This window comes from Corapipo altera, unplaced genomic scaffold (assembly GCF_003945725.1).
Source record: "Corapipo altera isolate COAL_440 unplaced genomic scaffold, ASM394572v1 2, whole genome shotgun sequence".
NCBI lineage: Eukaryota > Metazoa > Chordata > Aves > Passeriformes > Pipridae > Corapipo > Corapipo altera.
This window is the reverse complement of record NW_020884890.1, coordinates 65,096-87,063: the sequence shown is the minus strand read 5'-3', so window position 1 is coordinate 87,063 and position 21,968 is coordinate 65,096. Positions and strand designations below refer to the sequence as shown.

The window sequence follows — 21,968 nt, the reverse complement described above, 5'->3', positions numbered from 1 at the left end:
TAGCAGCTGGAAAATGTCTGCCTGCTGGTCCTTTCCTCAGGGCTCTGCAGTTAGTCACCTACAGCCCACATTACACACAAAGGTTTAACTGGTGCTAATCTCTAATTAGACTGAGACAAATCACCATAACATTTGATCACCTGAGCATCTTCTGTCCACAAACCTGTGCACTGTGCTGTCTTTAACCAAATACATAGAAGAGATCTACAGCTCTGAGAACCATGTTTCTGTTACCTCTTGTAGCTCTCCTTGCATTTTTATAAGGCAACTTGTCGCAACTCCCTTCAGTAAAGCCTGGGGAAAAAGGACTCCATAGGTGTACACTTTATTGTTTTATTCAAATTACTAATGATTAGTAAAGGACGATTTCCCAGCAGTAAACTAGTTATACCAACTTAAGTCATTATATGAGAATAAATAGGACAATAAAAATAAATTATAAGAACATAGAGCCTCTAGTTACTATAGCCTTGGACTACTGAAAAACACTAGACAGAATGAAGGAAAAGCAACTAGTCACCAATTCTTTGCTGAAACAAGTAGTATGTTAATAGTTGGACACAAACAAACAGTAGTAGTATCTGCTGATAAACTATTTTAAAAGGTAAAAAGCTTGACTTTCTAAATGGAGAGGAACAAGCATATTCATCATAGCTCAGTCTCACAGATAGAAGGCTCACATAATTTTCTTGGTGAAGCGGTATTTCATATAATCTCAAAATAATCATTGCTTGAGACTTCTGTTGAAGCAACATCTCAATTTGTAACTAGCTAGCTTTTCCTTTACACCCACACTATTTCAAACACATGCCCAAGGCAAGAAAAAACAAAAGGTCAGAAGAAGCAACTAAATTGTAGTATGAAAAGAACTCTGAATTCAAAGGCTCCTGTATGACATCCAACTTGGTTACTGGAAAAAACTGTACCTCAACTAATAATCAGTACCACCTTCTGACTCTTATGGCAAAACTTTTGGCATTTCTCAGCAGGCAGAATCCAATCTGCATCTTTCACCCTCAACAAAAGTGTAGGTAATTAACATCTTCCCTGTTTACAAACTTGGCAATATTTCAAAACATGAAGCTGATACTCTAAGCAGTTGTTTTTCCTTTCAGCAGTGAGAACACAATACACTCCTTATTAAATATTGTGTACGAAGTAATAGTGCAACTGCGGTCAAAGGACACAGGGTTGTAGGCAGAGCCTTGTTACACTAGGGAGAAAACTCATGAAGTTTCAGATATACACATCCTCATTCAGAACTCATGTACCTGAAAACTACTCTACTTTCCTCAGATAACCTGTAAGTAGTGTAATAAAAAGTCATTAAGAGGTTAATTCTACCCATCAGTCTTGCCTAGCATGTAATTTATGCATGGTAGCTCCTAACTAATCACCATTAACCATACAAAAATAATGATTTCTTGGGAAAATAAGAAATTGCCAGTAGGATTGCATGTTCAAAATCATGATTTATTGATGTATTTTTAATCACGTAGCTCCTTGCAAAGATACACTTTATTAATTATAGAACAAGTATAGTTCTTTCCACAGCTTTCACATTTTAGTCCTCAAGTCCAGGTCAGTATTTTGAAACAAGATGATCAAAGGTAAATTATGCAAAATGGCTTAAAAAAAAGTACACTAAAAAGCTTCAGTTCTTCCAGAATCCAAGATACACACATAATAAGCAGCATTACAATGTCTGCACTACACCCCCAAGCGATATATGCAGGAGAAGCAGCATACAGCACCTGCCCCAAACCTCAAGGTACACTTCATGATTAGCAGTACACAGCACTTGAACATCTACAGCAGCCTCAAAATTTACCTTAGTACAACAAATGCTCAAAGGGTTTACAGCATCTGTAGCGAGGTTAGATGAAGGGTTATAACACATCACAGTCATGTCCAAGTGAGCCCTGCTTACCTGTGCATTCAAACTTGACCAAATGCACCAGCATTTCACCCTTGCACTGTGACACTTCCCGAGCAGGGCTGCATACCTGCAAAATTATCCTACAGTACAAGGGAACAACTCACTGCCCACATCCCTCTCCCCTCCACACACATCCTGCAGAGAAGGCAGGCTCCACTGAACTTCTACCAAGACCAAATTACATTCATAACCAACTGACACCACTGCATTGGTGGGGATGTACCTCTGCAGATAAATTTTATACCTCGTGCTTGCTTTCCCTTGTCTGATTTTCCTTAAGGTTGATGTTGACAAAATGCCAGATCTTAAAGGCAAACAAAAGAAGTTTAATTTAAAGAAAACATTTATTTGAAGTTCTTTTAAGTCACGCAGTTTAACAGATGACAACTTTCTCCCCTTCACATTTCAAGCCTTCACCAGAGACCATACACACTGTCCCATGGACAGTGAGATTTTCCTATGATTCCATTTGAACAAATCAAATATCTAGACAGATGAAGACTCACATTTTAAGCAGACTGATTTATAAAATCTGTTTAAAAAAATCCCAAACCAACACAACAAAACAGAACTTTGTTATCAAATTCTTCTCACAAATAAAAGATGTTTAATACTCCTAAGTTTGATCTGAAAACAAAATCCCTGCCATTCATAATCAAATAGAACAAACTGCCTTCATAAAATTACCCAGAATTTTAAAATGTTCAAAATATATACACATTTATAACTTAAGTGCTTATTAGCTACAACCTTTTACTCATGCAGAAGTTGTGAGAGGAGAAGGTGTTTCTTAGAGCGGCTTTTCTGAAAATGCAGTAAAACTCTTCACTCGTGCAAAGAACAAAGGGGTGTACATTTTGTCAATGTCGAAAGTAGTAACAGCTGTCTCACCAGTCGATCTGCAAAGAGCATTTTAGAAGTTAAATCAGACACAAGTTGCTGTTTAAGTCCCTCAATAATGCAATCGTGTTCCACAGTACAGTGTGTGCACCAAACTAGAGATGGAATGAAGCGCCTTTTGTACTGCCTTGTTCTGAAAGCATTTGAATGTTGGTTGAATCACATTATATAGAATTCACTTCTACTTTCATATCAAAGAAACCACTTTCCCTTTCCACTCTTATTATTAGCTCCAACACTTGAAACAATGCAGGATGACACTCAAGTCATATCAACATTGAAGTAAAAAAATCCCCTTTCATTTGTTTCACTTAGAACCCTGAATTTGAATACAAAGTGACAGTAAAACTTGCATGTTTACAAAACTTTAAAAGGAACTCAAGTATTTCTGAACATCAATGACAAGCATACATCATCTTAGCTGTGTTTTATACTCATCTTTATTCTAGTTTCCAAAGGGCACCACCATACTGAGAGCTAGAGCACAACCTGAGCAGTACAGAAACTTCATGCTGAAAAGAATGTCTACAATATTTCCACTTCTTCATAGATTAGGTAAGACAATATTGGTTTTTGTAAAAACAATTTTTCTGTTCAAGGAAGTTACCTATACTTCCAACCACCAGCAGTTTATTTCCTAGATTTTATATTCTCACAGCTCAACAGCTGAGCTATGTCCCTATAAAAATACTGAATATAGAGATTAAGAACATTGGAAGACAAGGCCTAAATCCACCCAACATCAAACATCTGGAGAGCCAACTTGCCAGCAGTTCAGAGCATTAGGTGCAAGAGCAGTGGTCTTGGCTCTTGCCTGGTGAGTGATCAGAACAGCTGGTCACAAGCCCATACTCTGCACTGCTGAATTCTATAGTTTGCAAACATTACAGTTCTCACATGATGAGTGCAGACATCTCTAGATTGCACATGCACAGTGGAAAACATACCCCTTCAGTGTGGAGCTTCAGTAGCACACACACTAAGTCATTCAACCCTGATGCAATTCTGAAATCAACTGTGCATAAATCCTTTAAAAGGCTAAAATACTGCAGTACTATTAATTAGGAAACTTCCCATTATCATTAGACCAGGTTACTAAAATCTTGAGATTTCTTAATGTAAGAGTTCATTATGATATATCGAATTTGGACCAGCTACTGTTTTCAGGATATTTTGTTAAAGCTGCTTGAATCTCAGCATCTTTACATCTTCTCTACTTAGTACTGAACAAATCACTGAAAAAGATCACATGTATTTCTACATATAAGTATCCTTCTTGGCTCTTGTTCTCCATTTACTCACCTGTAGGTTATGTGACAAGAATGATGTATCCACACAAGTTTGTTGAACGTCTGGCGCCCACTGGAGCACAACTGTAGTCCTACATGAAAACTGTGATCTGTTTCTTGCGCAGGAACCCGGCGGAAATACCTGTATTTGTGGTAGTCAACTGGTTTCTGTACAGAGAAATAAGAAGTTTCATGACCTACAAAGAACACTGTGCAACTATTTATCCTGAGGCCTAATAACTGCAAGGCCAGATTGTTAAACTCTCATACTTAAAACTAAGTACTGGTATTCCTTGAAAATACACAAAGTAGATGTTAATGATGGAAGAATTTTTCACAGAAAGCAATTCAAGCATGGAAGATGCCACCCGGAAAGTGCAAATTCATTGTAACACTTCTACCTCCTCACAAATTTCTCTTGACAGGCACTTTAGTAATTAGAAAAGTTTGTGATTTAAATGAGTTGACCAAATCATTCAGAATTCAATTAACAAGTACTGCTTACCTAGTTTTATTTAATGCTGTGGAACCTGACTGCACACAGTCAAACCTGATCTCAAAAATGACCTCCTTCATCCTTCCTTTCTGTTAACAATGTTGACACCTAATAGCACCACACATGGCAATTAAGCCTCAGGGGGAAGAACCATTGTTCAAATATGAACATGGTATCTATTTGCCTGAATAGAAGACTACAGATTTGGGGAAAAAAATATGAGAGAGATCACCATGTTTATTTACATTTTATTTTTAAACAGTTTAAAAAATCAAAGTAATATTTAATGTTTTGGTGTAATGCAAATCTTTGGGTCCTGTAAAATATTCAGTCTGAGAAAAAGTTATTAAAAAGCCCCCTTGTTCACCTATTTCTCCTCTATTTTTTTACCTACCTCTTCCTTTTTCTTCATTATTACAGCAAATACTTTGGTTTGATTGTCTGTTTCCTGGGAAAGGCGATAATGACCAAGCAAGATTGCATCCGTTCTGGAAGGTTAAAAGGACAATAATGTCAAGGACATAAAAATATCCTGTGTTTCAAAAGAGTGAAGTACTTATAATACAAATATCAGCAATGAAATAAAGACTGACTGCATATCATAATTAAGGAAACTATTTCTTATTTCCATTTAGTAAAGTGCCAGGTACATCAATGATACTAAACGATGATAACATTTTGTGAAGTTGCTTCTAATTTTCCTAAACAGGACAGTAAAGATAAGTTAGTTGGTTCTATCTGGCCTACTGCTAAGTATTTTCAGATTTCTGGTGAAGAGCTCAAATCTGTTCTGAAGTTGCAAATGATTTTCTACATTTTTATGTGCAAACATCAAGAAGCAATAACTTAGTCATATCTCATCAAAATCTTCATTTCCCTTTGGTCAAGGAAGTGTGAAAAAGCAGTCAGTAACAATACAGTGTCTTTAAAAGAATTCTAAAACCATCAAGTTAATAGCATGTATGCTTCCATCTACTTCCCTTAAAAATTTAAAATCACATAACCCACAAAGGAAATCTAATGACAATATCAGGCCACCAGAAAGAAAGATATCTTTGCGCAAAGGTCAACATTTTTTGTAGTTCTGTCATGGCTGGGCTTCATGAACAAAGATTTGGGAAGGGCTCTACCCACGTTTGTTGCAAGCGCGTTGGTGGCTAAAAAGGCCAATACGAGATAGGCATGGCTGGTTGCAAAAGGCACAGCAGAAAGACTCCTGTAGTTCTATAACACAACATAAATGATGTATTTTTACTCTTGTTTTGCTAAGTCAAAATATGGAATCTGAGACAAAAGTAAACAGAAATTGCTAGGTAAAGCAAAATGAAAATTGTAGAGCCAAATACTTTATGTCAATAACCTTGTGTTTTTAGTCCGTAAGCGAGGAACTATAGATTGAGGATCTTCAGGAGTTGTTAGCATCATAACTTGACCATCTGGAAAGAATCTCAAATACCTGCAAAAATATAATTACACAATACAAATCTAGAAAACATATCATTTTGCTTTTGGTTTTGTTTGTTTGATTGCTTTTAAATTCACTGGATGTTACCTTAACTGGTAAGAGCACTCAAAACCACATTTCTTCACATATAACAGAAAAAGAGATCATAGAATCATAGAATCAGCCAGGTTGGAAAAGACCTCTGAGATCATCAAGTCCAACCCTTGATCCACTACCACCGCGGTTACTAGACCATGGCACTAAGTGCCACATCAAGTCTCATCTTAAAAACCTCCAGGGATGGAGAATCCACCACCTCAGAAATCAAAAGAGAGTTTTGAAGATTAAAAGATCAAGTTATGAAGAGCTGTGAAAGAGAGGAGAAGTTCAGAAGTTTTGTCACCTCCATCAAAGCAAGGCAGCTATCCTAGCATCAAAACTAACGTCAATTAAGTTTCTCCATTCCTAGCATCAACTGAGACCAATGCAACACAACCCTAGTTACGGTACCAGTACAGAATGGACAATGTCATATGGACTTTTTCAGATTCTGTGATCTGATCAATTTTTACACTACTCAGATACTGTGTTGATGTTTGTGAGACTGTAGCAACAGGCACAAAATTTCTATGAACAGTTTCCAGCCTGAACTGTGTCATGTATTATATCAGAAATGTAAAGCACAAGTGGTTTGGGGAAAGAAATCTATAGCAGAGTACTACTGTTGTTACTGTTTAAGCATGACATGGGATAACTGAGGATGAAATGTGTTTCTAAGCTCATTTCTACTTCTGTAATTTCTATTCTAATACTAAATCCTATTTCTTAAAACCTATTGTCAAAAAATACACACAGTTTTACACACTGTAGCAGTTCCATTCAGTTTTACAGAATTATTAGTGTCTGTGATATCAAGGCCTGGATATAAAGAACTTAAGAGAGAAACATTTCACTCACTCATTGTACAACAGCTCTACCTGTAATATTCCACTTGGTGCCATGCTCTATAGAAACCATCAAGAGATTGTTCTCCTTGACGTATGTATTTTGTCTTGCTGACATAGACACCTAGAGAAAAGGAAGATTTAAGTGTATGAACAAAAATTAAGAACATAAAATATTTAAGATAAAATACCAATAATCTAAAAATTTTGAGTATACTTTTGTTACTTAAATACATGAAAGTTCTTGTTATCATCCATCGCACCTTTCCTTTCTCTTTGCAGATATTCTACAAATTCAAATGCACAAATAAATTCAGCTTAGGTCTAACGACGTCATAAGCATCAAACTGATGCCCTAAGGTCCATCTGTTTTTTTGATTTTTCTAATTTTTATAGGTTTTACAAGTAGTTATATAGTAGAAGTAGATTTAGAAGCAGCAGCATTTATTCAGTTACCCTTAGCATAGAAACTACACGCATTGTCCAACCCTTTTACCCCAATTCCCCATATCAATATCCCCTGAATTCCATCAGAAATGTTTAGTCTCTTATCAAGGTAGGCCTATTCTGTTTAGAGAACACTTGTACTTTGGCCTAAACCGCAAAAGTACAGTCAAAAACTGGGTGAATGTGTGCCCTTTGTGCTCTGAAGAAGATGAAGATTGATGAAGAGGTGGTCTCAAAAAGACCCCAGCCCCAATTCCCAAGGGGCGGATCGGGGGTGGATCAGGGCAAAGGCTGGGGGGTGGATAAAATCAATGACTGGATGGAGAGTCTTATAAAATTGGAACATCTGAGACAGAGGTGGCGCGCATCTTGTAACCAAATTAAATCCTTTTCTTATCTCATCTCCAACTAAATTGCTTTGGAGTTTTTTTTCCTCAGTTCCTTTAGGCATCAAAACCCACCTAATTGCTTCTGTCACATAGACAGTTACAACTATTTCCAAAAGTACAGCTTACCATCAAATCGAACACGAGGCCTCTCCAAAAACATTTCCCTCCAGGAGGCATATGGAACAAGTTTATTGCAGCTCCTGCCCCATATTTTCAAACAGACTTGATGCCAGATTTCAGGATCTCTAGTGAAAATGAGAAAAATACAAACCCCGTAACTTCCCTATAAATCTTGTTTAGCTTTCATATATCAAAGTAACACACTCTATAATTTAGTTTGGATGCAGCTGAAAGAAACTTTCTTCAACAAGAATAACTCATAATTTAAAATCATTGACCTATTTACTTAATCCTGGAGTATTTGAAAGCCATTTCCTCTTTCCAGTGAAATTCAAGAACACGATGCCATTTTCAGCCAAGTGCAGAACCACAATATTGCAGCAGACCTGCAACTCTAACATACAAACGAGGTAGAGTAAGTAAGACTTTCTGCTGCGTTTTTTATTTACAGTGAAGTCATCTATCTAACATACTATTTAGTGGTGTATTCAAAAGCTGATTAGCACTGTGAGGAGTATAACATGAAAATGTCCATGGGAAGGAAAAGCAGGACACACTTGGCACAAGGAGAAGCTTCACTCTAGATACATTATCTGCAATACCTGGCACAAATGTAAAATCCACGACAAACAAGAGATAATTGCTCCAATGATCTTAGATCCAGGTCACTTGAAACCACCCATCGGAAAATGTACATAAGTACTTCCATAGGCAAGGCTGCAAAGAGAAAAGGAATCCTTGTTAGATGGCAACCTGTACATCAATAAGAGATCTGTAATTCCAGATTTGGCTTTTACTTTCCATAAAAATATCCTAATTTTTCACATTGTAGCCAGATGCCACAGAACAAAAAAAAAATATCTTTAGTCACTTTACATTAGAAAGAAGTCACATAACAAAGGAACAAAAATCAAGAACTGAAACTGCATTATGGTGAGATGATTAGATAAAACATTGGTATGGACTACAAATATCCACACCTTTGATTATCTGTCTTAGCATCCATGTTTCTAAGTTTCTAGTAAACTAGAGGTTGTTAAGACACTTTGCTTCAGACACTGAGCACATCCTAAGGGAAAAACATTATAGTATTTCTGGTGAAGAATGCGACCTTGGTCCTAAGCTTTACTTGTAGAAAGAAAAAAAATAACTATAAAAAATTGTCCAGGGGAGGGGAAGTAAATATATTCAGCATGTCAGTTACATAGCAAAGGTCTGATCCTGTCCTGTCAATAAAAGGTAATATGGAACACAGGATATCAATTCAGCCAGATACATTGCTTTGTATTGCCTAATTTTTCCTTGGGCTGCTGAGGTCTGTGACTATTGTACTACTGTGACATCCATGAACACCTTGCTTCATTTTACTTTATTTTCTTTCCTTAACCAGAACAGAGGAGATTAGATCAAGATTTCCAAGAGCAACTGACAATTCAGGACGCAAAATACACATGCTTTAGAGGCATCTGTTTTTAAGAGAGTTCATAGCTTATATACACTCTCTACAATTTAGATCTCATTAGGAAATCTCAGGAAAACTGTCCTAGAACTAGAGCACTGACAATCATTAACCTTCAAAAGACTTTCTAGTTTTTTTATATAGTCTTGCTGAACTTGAAAACATATTTGTTGCAAAAATCTACAGAATCAGATAAAAACAGGAAATGCAAAGATGCATATTCTTCACAGAACAATTGTCTCTTACTTAAAAATTGTAATAAATATTTGCAAACCAAACCAAAAAAACTGGAAAGAAAACTGGAATTTGCTTACTTCAGCAAGACTGTTCCTACAAGTTGCTACATTACAGTATGACTCTGATCCTGAACCTTCTACTCAGTAGTAGTACTACATGGAAAAATGAGAATAAGATCTGTTTAGCTAGTTGATGATCTTTTTTTCCTTATATCTAACTATAAAATTAAATAAAGAGATAGTGTGTGAATTTCTTTAAAGGTCACTTTTGAATGAAGAAGACATATGTTTTAATAGAGTGAAACATCTCTATAAATTCTGCCTCTGAACTCTTACAGTGTATTTTAAATCATACCTGAGATATGGGTCTGGCTGACATCAACCTCAGGCTGACAAAGTTTGACTGAAGACTCCTGAAGAGTTAACTGCTGCTGGAAATCCGACAGAAGATCAGCCATTTTGTCATCCTCTTTGTTATCCTCAATACTAGAAAAGGGGGAATGCCAATACTGTGATATTGGACAAAACACACCAACAGATGTCCTCATCTTGGCATCAATCCATTGCCTTACTCTTATTCAATAGAGTTGTTTCCTGTATGTTTTTAAAGCAATCTCATCTCATTTCATCATACAATAAAACAACTACTGCAATATTATCAAATTCATTTATACTTTGCTGGTATCCCCCTGACAATAACAACTGGGTTTTTTTCATTTAATTCCCATCCCAGTTTCTTTCTGGATTTGAGAGTTCACAGCTCACCTTTTTTGTTGGTGTCACTGAAGAATTTCTTGACCTCATGAAAAAACAAATCTCATCTTTCACTTTGTCTAAGATATGGTATATGCAGGAGATAAAGTGTCATTAATGAAAAGCTCTATTTTGTAATCCTTGTCACAATGTCAGATATTGAAAGCAATTCAGGATTATTTTTTACTCTTGCATTATTCACTGAAGAGTTATCTTCAGTGGGTTTATTGAACAGTAATGAAGGAAAACTACATTTTTACCTGTTCTGTAAACAGGCAGTTAAGAGATCTTCCAGTCACTTTTTAATACTATTCAATTCTACTCTAAACAAGCTCAATAGAATGAGCTGAGAATATAAGCAAGGAACTAGCAGACCTACCAATGGGTTTCAAAGTATAACAAAGAACACAATTATGTTTGGGCCTGTCATAACTAAGGCTACAGCAAGATGTTGCACTGAACATACCTTCCTTTATTTTGATGAATATGATGGTCAGTCCCAGTACGTACAAGCTGCACTGTAGACTGTTTTTTCAAATGTAATTGTGTAATGTTTTTTCTCATCAGGTTCATATGAAACACCTACAACAGTCCTTCAGAAAGCCAAACCACCACAACTAGAATCTCTTGAAAAAACACATCTTCTCTACAAATACTGCTTTTCAAACAACAATTGAGAGTACTGGTTGGTTTTCCCTCACTGTCATGTAGTGCTGGGAACAATTCAGCAACATTTAAAAAACTGAATAAAAATTCATAGCATCATTTAGGTTGGAAAGGACCTCCAAGATCAGTGAGTCCAATCATTAAGCCTGCACTGCCAAGTCCAGCATTAAACCGTGGCCCTAAGTGCCACATCTACACATCTTTTAAATACCTTCAGGGACGGTGACTCAAACAGTTCCCTGAGCAGCCTGTTCCAGTGTTTGACAACCCTTTCTGTGAAGACACAGAATTTCTCTAACATCCAATCTAAACCTCCCCTGGTACACCCTGAAGCCATTTCTTCCTGTCCTATTGCCTATTATTTGGGAGAAGAGACCAACCCCCACTTTGCTACAACCTCCTTTCAGGTAAAGAGCAATAAGGTCTCACTTGAGCCTCCTTTTCTCCAGCTCCCTCAGCCACAACTCACAAGAGCTGTGTTCCAGACCGTTCACCAGTCTCACTGCCCTTCTCTGGACATGCTCCAGCGCCTCCATGTCTTTCTTGTAGTGAGGGGCCCAGAACTGGACAAAATACTCAAGGTGTGGCCTCACCAGTGCAAAGTACAGAGGGATGATAACTGCCCTGGACCTGCTGGTCACACTGTTTTTGATACAGGCCAGGATGCCATTGGCCTTCCTGGCCACCTGGACACACTGCTGGCTCATGTTCAGATGGGTGTCGATCAGCACCCCCAGGTCCTCTTTCGTCAGGCAGCTTTCCAGCCACCCTGCCCCCAGCCTGTAGTGCTGCCCAGGGTTGTTGTGATCCAGGTGCAGGACCCAGCACTTCACTTTGTTGAACCTCATACAACTGGCCTCAGCCCACCGATCCAGACTGTCCAGCTCCCTCTGCAGATCCAGCTCCCTCTGTAGATCCCTCCTACCCTCCAGCAGATCAACACTCTTTCCCACCTTGTTGTGAGAGAGTCTTAATAGAGCAGAGAAAATGATGTTGAAGTAAAAAAATAATCCTAAGAAAACCAAGATTTTTACATTACTGTAGTGTACCATCCAGTAGTTTTCCTAGCACACAAATGCACAGCAAAGATTTCATGCCAGCAGCCCATTCAGACACTAAAGTAAGAGATGTAAATAAAGCACTTAGCTCATCTTCCACTCTTTTGAATTGAGTCAACTGCTGCACTGGAGCTGTATTGCCCTAGGGCAACAAGACTGAACTAGTAATATCACAGGGATATGGTTGTACTTTCCTTTTTTATTCTCCATTTTAAAACTCTTGATTTCTTGTAGCTATCAGCAGCGTCCATGGCTGTTGAGAGAGCAATGAATTGGGAAGCTCTGTTCCATAAGCTTGTCTTCACTAGGTTATGTGAGCTATAACAGGGGGTTTGGCACTAACCTGAATTCTGCCCGCAAAACACAAGTCTTGGACTCAATTTAGGCCAACTTTAAGATGTTCCACATCCAGTGAATTGAGGCTAGGGGTATTCTGATGCTTGTAATGGTGAAAGACTAGACTACTCAGATTACTGTCTTTGAGCTTCTAAATGTATTGCTTTACTTATTGAAAACACTCTCATTTAGTTACTCAGCACAGGAACAGTGAATCATTCCCTTGCTTTATTAAGATGCTTATTCCACAGTACGATGCTTTCACTGATTAATATTTTTGCCATCTACAACTCTGTAGATGATCCTAAATCTGAAAATCAAAAATCAAAATAAAGCGACTGATTTTTTTTCCTTTTTTAAGTAACAAAATAACTATTTGTAATCCTTTCACAAGCCTATTACTGTCCTTGAAGGACAATGTAGAGAAGTCTTCCTTGGACTAATGCATCTGTTAACTTTCTGTGAAGCAGTCCACCCAACTGAGAGGAGGTAAGTTTTCCAGATATTAAGAGGCTTAAAACTGCATATCAGAGTAGACTACTGATATGCTTCAGAAACAAAGCATCATGTTTCAATACTCCTATGCACTTGATTAGTAAATTTTGATACTTACCACCTCTTTCCAACTCCATCACCATCTGGGGACCGTGTATAGGTGATCTTAAACTCTATATCAGGTACAAGCTGCATGGCTAGACGATAAAACTTGATGGCTGGAAATAAAGGTTTGATGTTTAAACATATCTGATGCCCATACTAGCTTATCAGAAGATTGTTTTCAGAGAGATGGCTTCAGCTAAAAGCACTAAAAAGGTGGAAAATGCCTTTGTCTGAGAAATCTTAGTCTAAACTGTTTAGGTTTAAATTAAATACAGAAGAGAGAAACATTAAGCACCTATTTTCAAAACTAAAAATGACATATACTTTTTCAGAATAAACAGCTATCTCATGTGTGCTTCAGCTTTTACAAATTTACTTTACTACAAATTCAACTATGGAGTACAAAATTTTACATTAAAATGTTACAAAGTCCTGATGTTGTTTGTGGCCCAGAACTGACAAAGCTTTCTCAACACATCATAAAGATTTTAGGCAGTATATTTGTAAGTAACCATGAGGAACATGAAAGATAAAAATTATGCAGGTACACGATGTTCCTGGTATAGTACAGGCATTCAGACATATACAGCATTACATAAGTGAGAAAGATCAATAAAATATTGTTGTAATTTTAAAACTTCAACAACTAATGCAAAACAAGTCAACTTCCCTATGGTAAACCCCTTGGAACTAAAGAAGGCACAGAAGCAAGCCACTGAAAATGCTGAGGGTGAGGAAAGCAGCCTTGCCACACGACTATGGGGTGTGAAGGACAAACTGACAGATTGGGTTTTGCACACTATTCTTGCACACAGAGAAAGTAATTCTGCCTTTAACATTCCAAAGATCCTACAAAACTGAGTAGAGAAAGAGGTTCAGGAAAATCACCCTGTGGCAAGAAACTTATTTAAGCTGCAGTATGTCTTTCTTCTGTGTCAACTCTGTGAATCCTTCTTAATTTAAATGAATTTGCTGCACACACATTCAATCTTTTTTAATATCAATTTTAAGATCATGTATTTATATGTCTCTTTGTATTCCCACATCGTGACACCAAGATCAGAGGGCAATTCTTCCACAGTTTTGACTCTTAAAAACCAAAACTCAAATAAAATATCAGTGAGTGTGAAGCTCAAAATTTGTCTAAGGAGTCTAAGAAACCTGAGTTTGGGGCTAGTAAGTGTTCCTATTTCCTTGAGTTCATGTCAGGACCAGTGACTGACAAGTAGTATCCTTTGGCTGCTGAGGATGAGGAATACCAGCAGCCAGCTAAAGAGAGATCAATCTCAACTTTAGCATTTAATCTTGCAGACAAGACCTGGACTGTACTTAAGCAAGAATAAGCTGCTGCACATAACTGTCTCACAAACGTCAGTTATCAGCAGATTTCAGAAGCAGGTTGAAATGCAACTAGGATTCTGGTGACCTGGGCCAGGTCAGCAAATAAAAGTCTGGTCTGAAAACAGATGTCCCAACACGTGCTTGGTAATATATCTGTGTCTGGTATAGGACCATGTCTCTAAGGTCTCATATAGACATATGTGTAGAAACAGTTCAGTTTAGCTTCTTTAAATCTCAAATCTAATTCAATTGAGAAAGATGGATTCATACTCATGCAATCCAGATGCCTGGAACACCTTTGTGAATGCCACTCTTGATACTTCTTTTCCACTATGTTTAACATACAAGGAGTGCACTCAAGCTGATGAAGCTATAGCTTTTATTTTACATACACAATCTTTAAATAGACTGCTTTCCTCACTTTTTTTTTTAATTCACTCAGAAAGAACCTTCACAATCTACTGCATGATTTCCTAAATGGTAGATTACATGTCAGATTTCTAGTTCTGATGTACTTTTTTACTGTGCATTTAATCCCACACTCAACATATATTTGCCTAATGTAATTTTTCCCTGTAAAAACATGTAATAAATTAGAAACTGAGACAACTCATGTTATTACCTACAGAGGACTCATATTTCTCTCTGTTTATTTGAGATATAAAACAACAATCAGAATCCCCTTGCAAGAGAAGGAAATCTCCTATGGTGGAGAGGAAATTTTGTATTCAGCAGGTGGCTGAGTTCAGGAGCTTCCAGAGTACTCTCACACTTGCACATATAAACTGTTTTTGCCCCTGCACTTTAAACACAGTGGCCAAAACCTGCAGTGGATGAGCAGGATGGCAAGTTAAGTTCTGTTTTTCTTTTTCACAGGAAAGAAATAGAAAACTGGTATCTCCACTACTGACCTACAGGCCTTGGCAGTTGGGTAAGCTTCTTATTCTATATATTCTGAAAACTAAATATGAAAAAGAAAACTTTGAGTTTCCATTTCTACTAGTGCTGATAGCAAGAGGGTAAGCAAGTTAAGCACCTTAAATATTTATGGCAAGCCTCATAAGACTACCAGATTTAAACACTCACTTTAGGAATTCTTAAAGGAGCTATCTTAACGCGTTGTAGTCATCAAAAAAACTCAAAGAAAAAAAAGACCCACGAAATAAAACGAACCAAGCAACCAAACCAAAAAACCATCATATCCTCCTCAAAAAAACCCCATAAATAACCCCACAACCAAACAACAAAGAATTCCATGGATTAAGTAGTTCTGTTCACAGTGGAATGCAAAAGCTGTGAACTTATAGTATAGTATATTTGCTTTGATTAATTATTATGCTAATTTTACCTTACAGAAGTCACATAAGCAATCTATATGAAGAAGCAATCCAGGGCTTCATTAAATTGCAAGATTTCAAGATACTGTTGTTTTGTCTGAAAGCCAGAAATTCTTTCCTTGATTTCACTCTAGCTTCACCTCAACTTTAGAACTGTGATATGATGGTCCCTTTTAAAGCATGTTTGTTTGTTTATCTGAATAACTGAGCTCTCATATTGCTATTAGCCTGTAGTTTAAATTCACTGGCATCATGCAGATTTGCACATAAATCAGAGGGTGTTAGATTCCTCTAAAACAAGGGTGTTCATTGTAAACTTCTGTGTTACCTTCGTAAAGAGCCCCATTTCGTTCTTCTTCCACTGCCTTCAGGAAAAGTTCTTTTGCCTGCACAATAAATTACACAGAACATTTCTTAAATTCCTTATAAATACAAGTGCAATGTCCCTTGACTTAGAACTATTTTTATCTTACCTACTGTACCCTATGAAGGAGATAATAAAATAATTCCATAAGAAGACATATTCACATGCTATTATAACTGAAATTCACAATCAACAAACTATCCACATTCCAGCTGCTCATTCCTTACCTGCAGTCTTTCAGAAAGTAGACTGTTAAGGTGACACAAAGCCAAATATGAAAACAAGATAAACCACTGTAGGATTATGGAAGACATTTGTATGGAGACAAGAGGGTAATGACCTCTGTTGTTTCACTAGGTTTAATGCAGTATTAGCTTTTAGGATAGTTACACTGCAACAGTTACACACGAATAAAATCTCAGAATTATACATCTATTTTTCTGTACCTTTTCCTCTTTTGCTATCTCCTGTTTCCCTCTGGCATCTACAGACTTTACTCCAGGTCCTCTTGAAGATGCTCTGCATGGCAGAGGTTCCAACCCACTAGAACTCACACCTGGGGCAAGCTCAAACATCCACTGAGCTCTGAACATCTGGAGCTCTGCCTAAAAAACATGATTAACTATGACTTAGTATCACATACTCAGACAGTACGTATTCTGAAGAGAAATTATAAAGTACAAACACAAAAAAGAATTTCAAAATTATGCTTTACATTTCCAAGTCTTAGATGGCTTCAGTGAATTCTGACATAGAGAGTTAGCAATTGTTTCACAGTAAATTAAAACAAGTGCACAAGTACTTGTTCGGTCTCATTCAATAAGTGCTTTTTTCTGGACTGTTCACCCCAGAAGAAAAACGATGGTATTTGAAGAAGTCGTTGTTAGTACTATGGTTACAACCTTAGATTCTATAGAAAAGTGTTCTTTCTAGACATGGTGTTTGTTCTTGTTTATGCAGAATTATCTTAAGCAAGAAATCAATTAGCTCTTGAAACTAAAATGTAGAAAACCCAATTTTCTGTACACAAGCATACTAAGCCTAATAATTAAGGGGGTCGTTTATACAGAATACAAATAAGGCCTTACTCCTTTCTCTTTTAAAAAGGACTATACTTTGAGGAAAAAAAAGACAAGTTATAATTCTTGTCATGCATTTTTTTTAGCATCCTTTAAGTTATATTTTATATATCTCCTACAATCATCACGACTTCTGTGGAGCAACTACACAGAAATCTAGTATTGTAAGAAAATGCACTTTTCTATTAGACTGCTGTTATCAGCTTTCTGGGCCAGGAGAGAGTGACAAACTGGAATTTCATCCATACACAAAGTGTTGTCCAATTTCTATAGTTCTTCAAAGAAATTCCAAATCTGTCACAAACTTTCTTTTCATCTACATGGATAACTGAAGACTGAATTTGATGCTTGGAACACAATGCAAAATTTATCTATCTCACTCTTGGAGGGACAGACAGATTAAGCATTTTTCAGATCAACAAATTTGTGGTAACTAAATGAAGATAAGTGATGAAGTAACAGCAGTACTATGTTTGTAAAAAAACATTAGCATGAGAGACATACCTGAAGATTTGCTTCACCAGATCTGTCATTGTCATCGGTTCTCACCAAATCAGTGTGACAATCTTCTTCAGCTTCTGCCTAGTAGAGAGCAGTCAAATGTGATTATAGAATCTGCACAAGTCCCTACAGCACATTCACAAAGCCCAACTGTCATGGTCACACGTTAAAAACAAAAAATTAGCATACTCCCCTTTTGATGGTAAAACTTGATTCTAAAACTACTAGTATTGATTGCACTTCCCTATTAATTCCATGAAGGTAGGGTTTGCATTCTAAACACCTTAATCCAACACAGACTACTTATGTATCACTTGAAGACTTCCATGCATCAGTACACTGGCATCATACCTGAATAAATACAGTCAGTGTCTATGTCAAAGCACAGAACCAAAGCTTCAGTATTAAACAGTAGGTGCTTCATACAAGAAATTAAAATTTAATCACTATCTTCTCACTTTAAAGAAAACCAGTTTTGATTTGTTTAATATTTACAAAAGCACAAAAGACCAGTGCTTTGAGTAACACTAGATACTTCATGAAAACTATGGGACAATATGGGTAATTTCAAAATACACACATGAAACTAAACAAGAAATGTACTGGAAAATAAAATAAAAAACTAGTGTGAGAGCTTGGCAGCTGGTTTTATTTACATTTCTGCTGTGAGACAGGTTAAACAAATAAGACCTTAAATAAGACCTTTGACTGAACAGGGCTCTACAGAGGGAATTAAGACAATTAGTTTAAGAGGAAAACTTAAAAAGATGCAAATGAATTCTCATTATACTAAGATTTATGTAGTATTTACTAAAACAAAGGAAAACTAATTCTAGGTATCAGTGACAAGCCACTACAATGACAACAGTAGCAAAATGTCAGTAAGGAAAAAAAAACCACAAAAACTCGACTAAGACATTTGTTTAAGGTTCTTCCTGCAGCTGAAGCAAACCAGTTTTTCTACCATTCTGCACTGAAATTCACATCTATAGTTCTGGAAGTACATAATGCAAAGTGAGATTACAAGAAGGCAAACCTGACATTATCACAACTACTTACCAAAGTTTTGTTTCCCACTCCTTCCTATTGTAGATAGTGCTCAGACTTCAAAGAGACATTCTGTTAGTGAGGTTCTACCGAGCTCTTGAAAAGAAATCTCTATCTCCTGCACAGTCAAAGTGCAGAAATCAAAGCATTCTTATATTCTGAAAATTTATAAATTTTTCTTATACCATCTAGAAGTTTTGATCAAACTACAGAATATTGGCAAACTTGATGGGAAGGCAACATTTAATCTCTTTGTCTTGGTGGCAAGCACCTCCCTAAAGCTCAGGTGTACCATGCCTTCAGTTTCCCCAACAACCACAAACTTACTGGCTTCTCATCTGTAAAACTAACTGATGTCTCAGTCAATTTATTGTTTACAATTGATAATGCAGACAGGGTTGGTCGGTTAAACAGACATTGTATCTGTTTCTACATTCTCACTTTAAGGCTGTACATTTTTAATTTCCCAGTAGAGAAAACAAGTGAGTCAGAATACTCCAAAGCACTAGCAGCATTAAATCTGAGCAAGGAGTAAATAACTTGGAATTTTCATGGGCTTTGATTCCAGAATTGAATTGCAGGCAGTTAATGTCCTACGAGTTACAGCAGTCCTACCACATTATTTTAGCATCCAGGAAATACGTCTATGTTGGGCAAGCAGAGATAGCCCAGGGATGAGCTAACACTGAAACGGATGTCTCTAAGTGCGTTACCAGGGCACTGGGCTGACAGAAATCAGGCCTGATTCTGTCTCCACAGAGTGCAAGCCTTCTGGTTTGCTGCTGAATTATGTTCAATCAGCTTTCAAGTCTGGGCAAAATAAGCCTGGTTTTATCTGCAAAATGCAGAAACTAGCAATTTCCAAACTAAATCAACACATTATCTGCTTATGCATAAAGGCACGCCCACTAAAACCTTTAACTCATGGAGTCTGTAAACAAACAAATTTCAGAGTAACAGTTAAAATTACTTAAGAAGTTTACCTCATGTTCACAGGTTTCACTATGAAATCTGTTAAACTCTTGATTTTCCTCCCGTTATCTCTGTTCAACTGCCCTACTTCTTCACATCTGACTCACAGTCAGATGTGGTTCTGGACCAACTGCATTCAAAATGTCATTTGATGCTCTTTAAAACCTAAACCTCAATTCAAACAAAAATTCTATGAAGACCTAGCCTACCATCTAAAAGCTGTCAAAAAACATCATGAAGTTGATTACAACTAAAGCTTTAACTTTTGTCATTACCTCCTCTATACTGCATTCATGTGTGATCTGAAGTCTCCCATATCAAAGGTCTGTCTTCTCTCAGCAGAAGAAGCCTAAGCGGTCAACCCTCTAAATTTACCAGTAAAGCAATTAATTCACATTGCTACTGCACACTTAACTGGACTGTAAATCTGATCTCTATTAACAACCCTTCCACTATTTATTTGATCTGCTGAAACCCTAAGGTTTTGCTAGGACAAGCTGAAGCAAGGACCTTCAGTAGGAGGCAGATCATGAGATCAACACCTAAAGCACACTGTAATGTGTAAAAATTGGCTCCTTGTCCCTACTCTGACAATACTTAAATTGTAGTTATAGTTTCTAAAACTCACAGAACACTGTACTGTAACTGTTACTTAGTAGATTAATCCAGACTGTTCATCTCTATGCTGCTGACCTCACTCCTGCTACAAGTCAGCTGTCACACGAAACAGTGACTTTATCCTGATAGAAAGCAAGACATCATTGAGTGTACTGATCAGCTTGACTAATTTTCCATGAGAAAAGTGGTAGTCTGTCAAGCCACCAAAAGGTCAACATGTCAAAAGTAAGCACCTGAATTAAGACTGCGACCTGTAAAAAAAGAAGTCGGCTGAGTAGATTCGATTTTCATTTGCTTGCAAAGCTTTAGAAATCATTTACCAAATGCAAAACTAGTTTATCTGCACAGTTTAGTTGTGTTTTGCAATCAGTAATTGCATGTTGATTTCCTCAGAGTACAACAACTGCTAACTAAACTATCTGTCATGTCAGGTCCTTTAATAGTTCTGATCTCTGTTTCAGCAAAATAAAGAAAGCCAAGATCAGAAACAGTTTGAAGCTGAGTGTCACCAGCTGAACAGGGCTATGTGTAAACTGAACAGAACTCAGGGAGGAGCAGGTACGACAAAGTGACCGTCAGCTAACATTCTGCTTGGGTTTATACAAAAAATAAAGCAGAATGTTGACATTTTTCTGTCAATGTGTTAGAAGCAACACTGTGTTTAAAAATAAGAATTTTAATCGTAGTGGTGAGTCGTTTTAATTGCCCCTGTGTGATATAAATAGTTTAACTTTAAATAATCGAGTTCTCATCATGGATACTTGAATCCATATTGAGATGCAGTCAAAAAAGCAATACTGAACCAAGCAGTATTTCTGATACGTTAAAAGACAAACTTAGATAACTGGAGTGCCCGGCCGACAGAGCCCTTTAAATTACAGAGTGACTGTGTGCCACCAGATTTTTGAGAGAAGGAAAAGGTAGGGCACGCTTTCTGTAATGACACAGTGATTTCTTGGGTGTTCCTAGGGGAGAGCTCTGTCGCTCTCGAACCGAGCAGTCCCACTCATCAGCCCAGTATCCTCTGCAGGAGGCGGCCGTGTCTCCCTGTGGCGGGGTGGGATTACGGCACGCTTCCCACAGGCATCACTCGGTGCCCGCGGGCGGGCAAGGCAGGGCTGCCTGGCAGCGGCTCGTCCCAAGGGGCCGCTCCTGGGCACACCCGCCGTGTCCCGGTCCCGCCCGGCCGCCCCTCCACGGCGGCCGAGCCCCCGCCGCCCGGGCCCGCTCACCATGCTGCCGACGCTCGGGCGGCGCTGTCCCGTCCCGGGGGCCCTGCCCCCCCGCTCGGTCCGTGTGTCCTCCCTGCCCGCGGGGGGCCCTTAGCAGAGTTCTCGGTCGGAGAAGCGCACCACGCAGCGGGAGTCCCTGCGGGCCCTGCGGACGGCAGCCATCTTCCCGGCGAGCAGGGCCGGCGGCGGGAGCGGCGGGACACGGCCCGGGCGAACCCGCCAGGTCAGAGCGCCGCCTCCCGCGCGGGGCGCTACGACACGGCACCGCGAGGACTCCCTGCCCCAGCGCGCACCGCGGCTCGCACCGCCTCTGCTGCCCGGGCGGGGCGCGCAAGGCCTGCTGGGGAGTGTAGTCCGCGACGGCACCCCGGGGGAAGGAAGGACGGCGGAGCAGAGTCTGC

The 21,968-nt window shown here is 38.2% G+C and overlaps 1 protein-coding gene across 1 annotated transcript; it reads right to left on the bottom strand.

The window, feature by feature from the left end:
* Positions 1 to 1,452: 1,452 nt before the first annotated feature.
* FBXO9 (F-box protein 9) lies at positions 1,453 to 21,887 on the bottom strand. Its single transcript, XM_027644984.1, has 13 exons — positions 21,568 to 21,887; positions 17,702 to 17,779; positions 16,565 to 16,723; positions 16,083 to 16,140; positions 13,090 to 13,189; positions 10,019 to 10,149; positions 8,571 to 8,685; positions 7,975 to 8,093; positions 7,046 to 7,136; positions 5,985 to 6,080; positions 5,019 to 5,112; positions 4,142 to 4,296; positions 1,453 to 2,838 (listed from the first exon to the last, which is right to left on the bottom strand). The coding sequence occupies exons 1-13, from the start codon at positions 21,568 to 21,570 to the stop codon at positions 2,730 to 2,732; spliced, it is 1,308 nt and encodes a 435-aa protein (XP_027500785.1). The 5' UTR covers positions 21,571 to 21,887; the 3' UTR covers positions 1,453 to 2,729.
* Between the last annotated feature and the right edge of the window lie 81 nt (positions 21,888 to 21,968).

Bases quoted from the DNA above. Each gene is read 5' to 3' on its own strand.
- FBXO9 (XM_027644984.1), bottom strand. The intron at 16,724-17,701 runs GTATGTCTCTCA...CATGTTTTTTAG, and splicing joins CTGGTGAAGCAAATCTTCAG to GCAGAGCTCCAGATGTTCAG. The intron at 8,686-10,018 runs GTATGATTTAAA...TTCTCTTTGCAG, and splicing joins CAGCCAGACCCATATCTCAG to CCTTGCCTATGGAAGTACTT.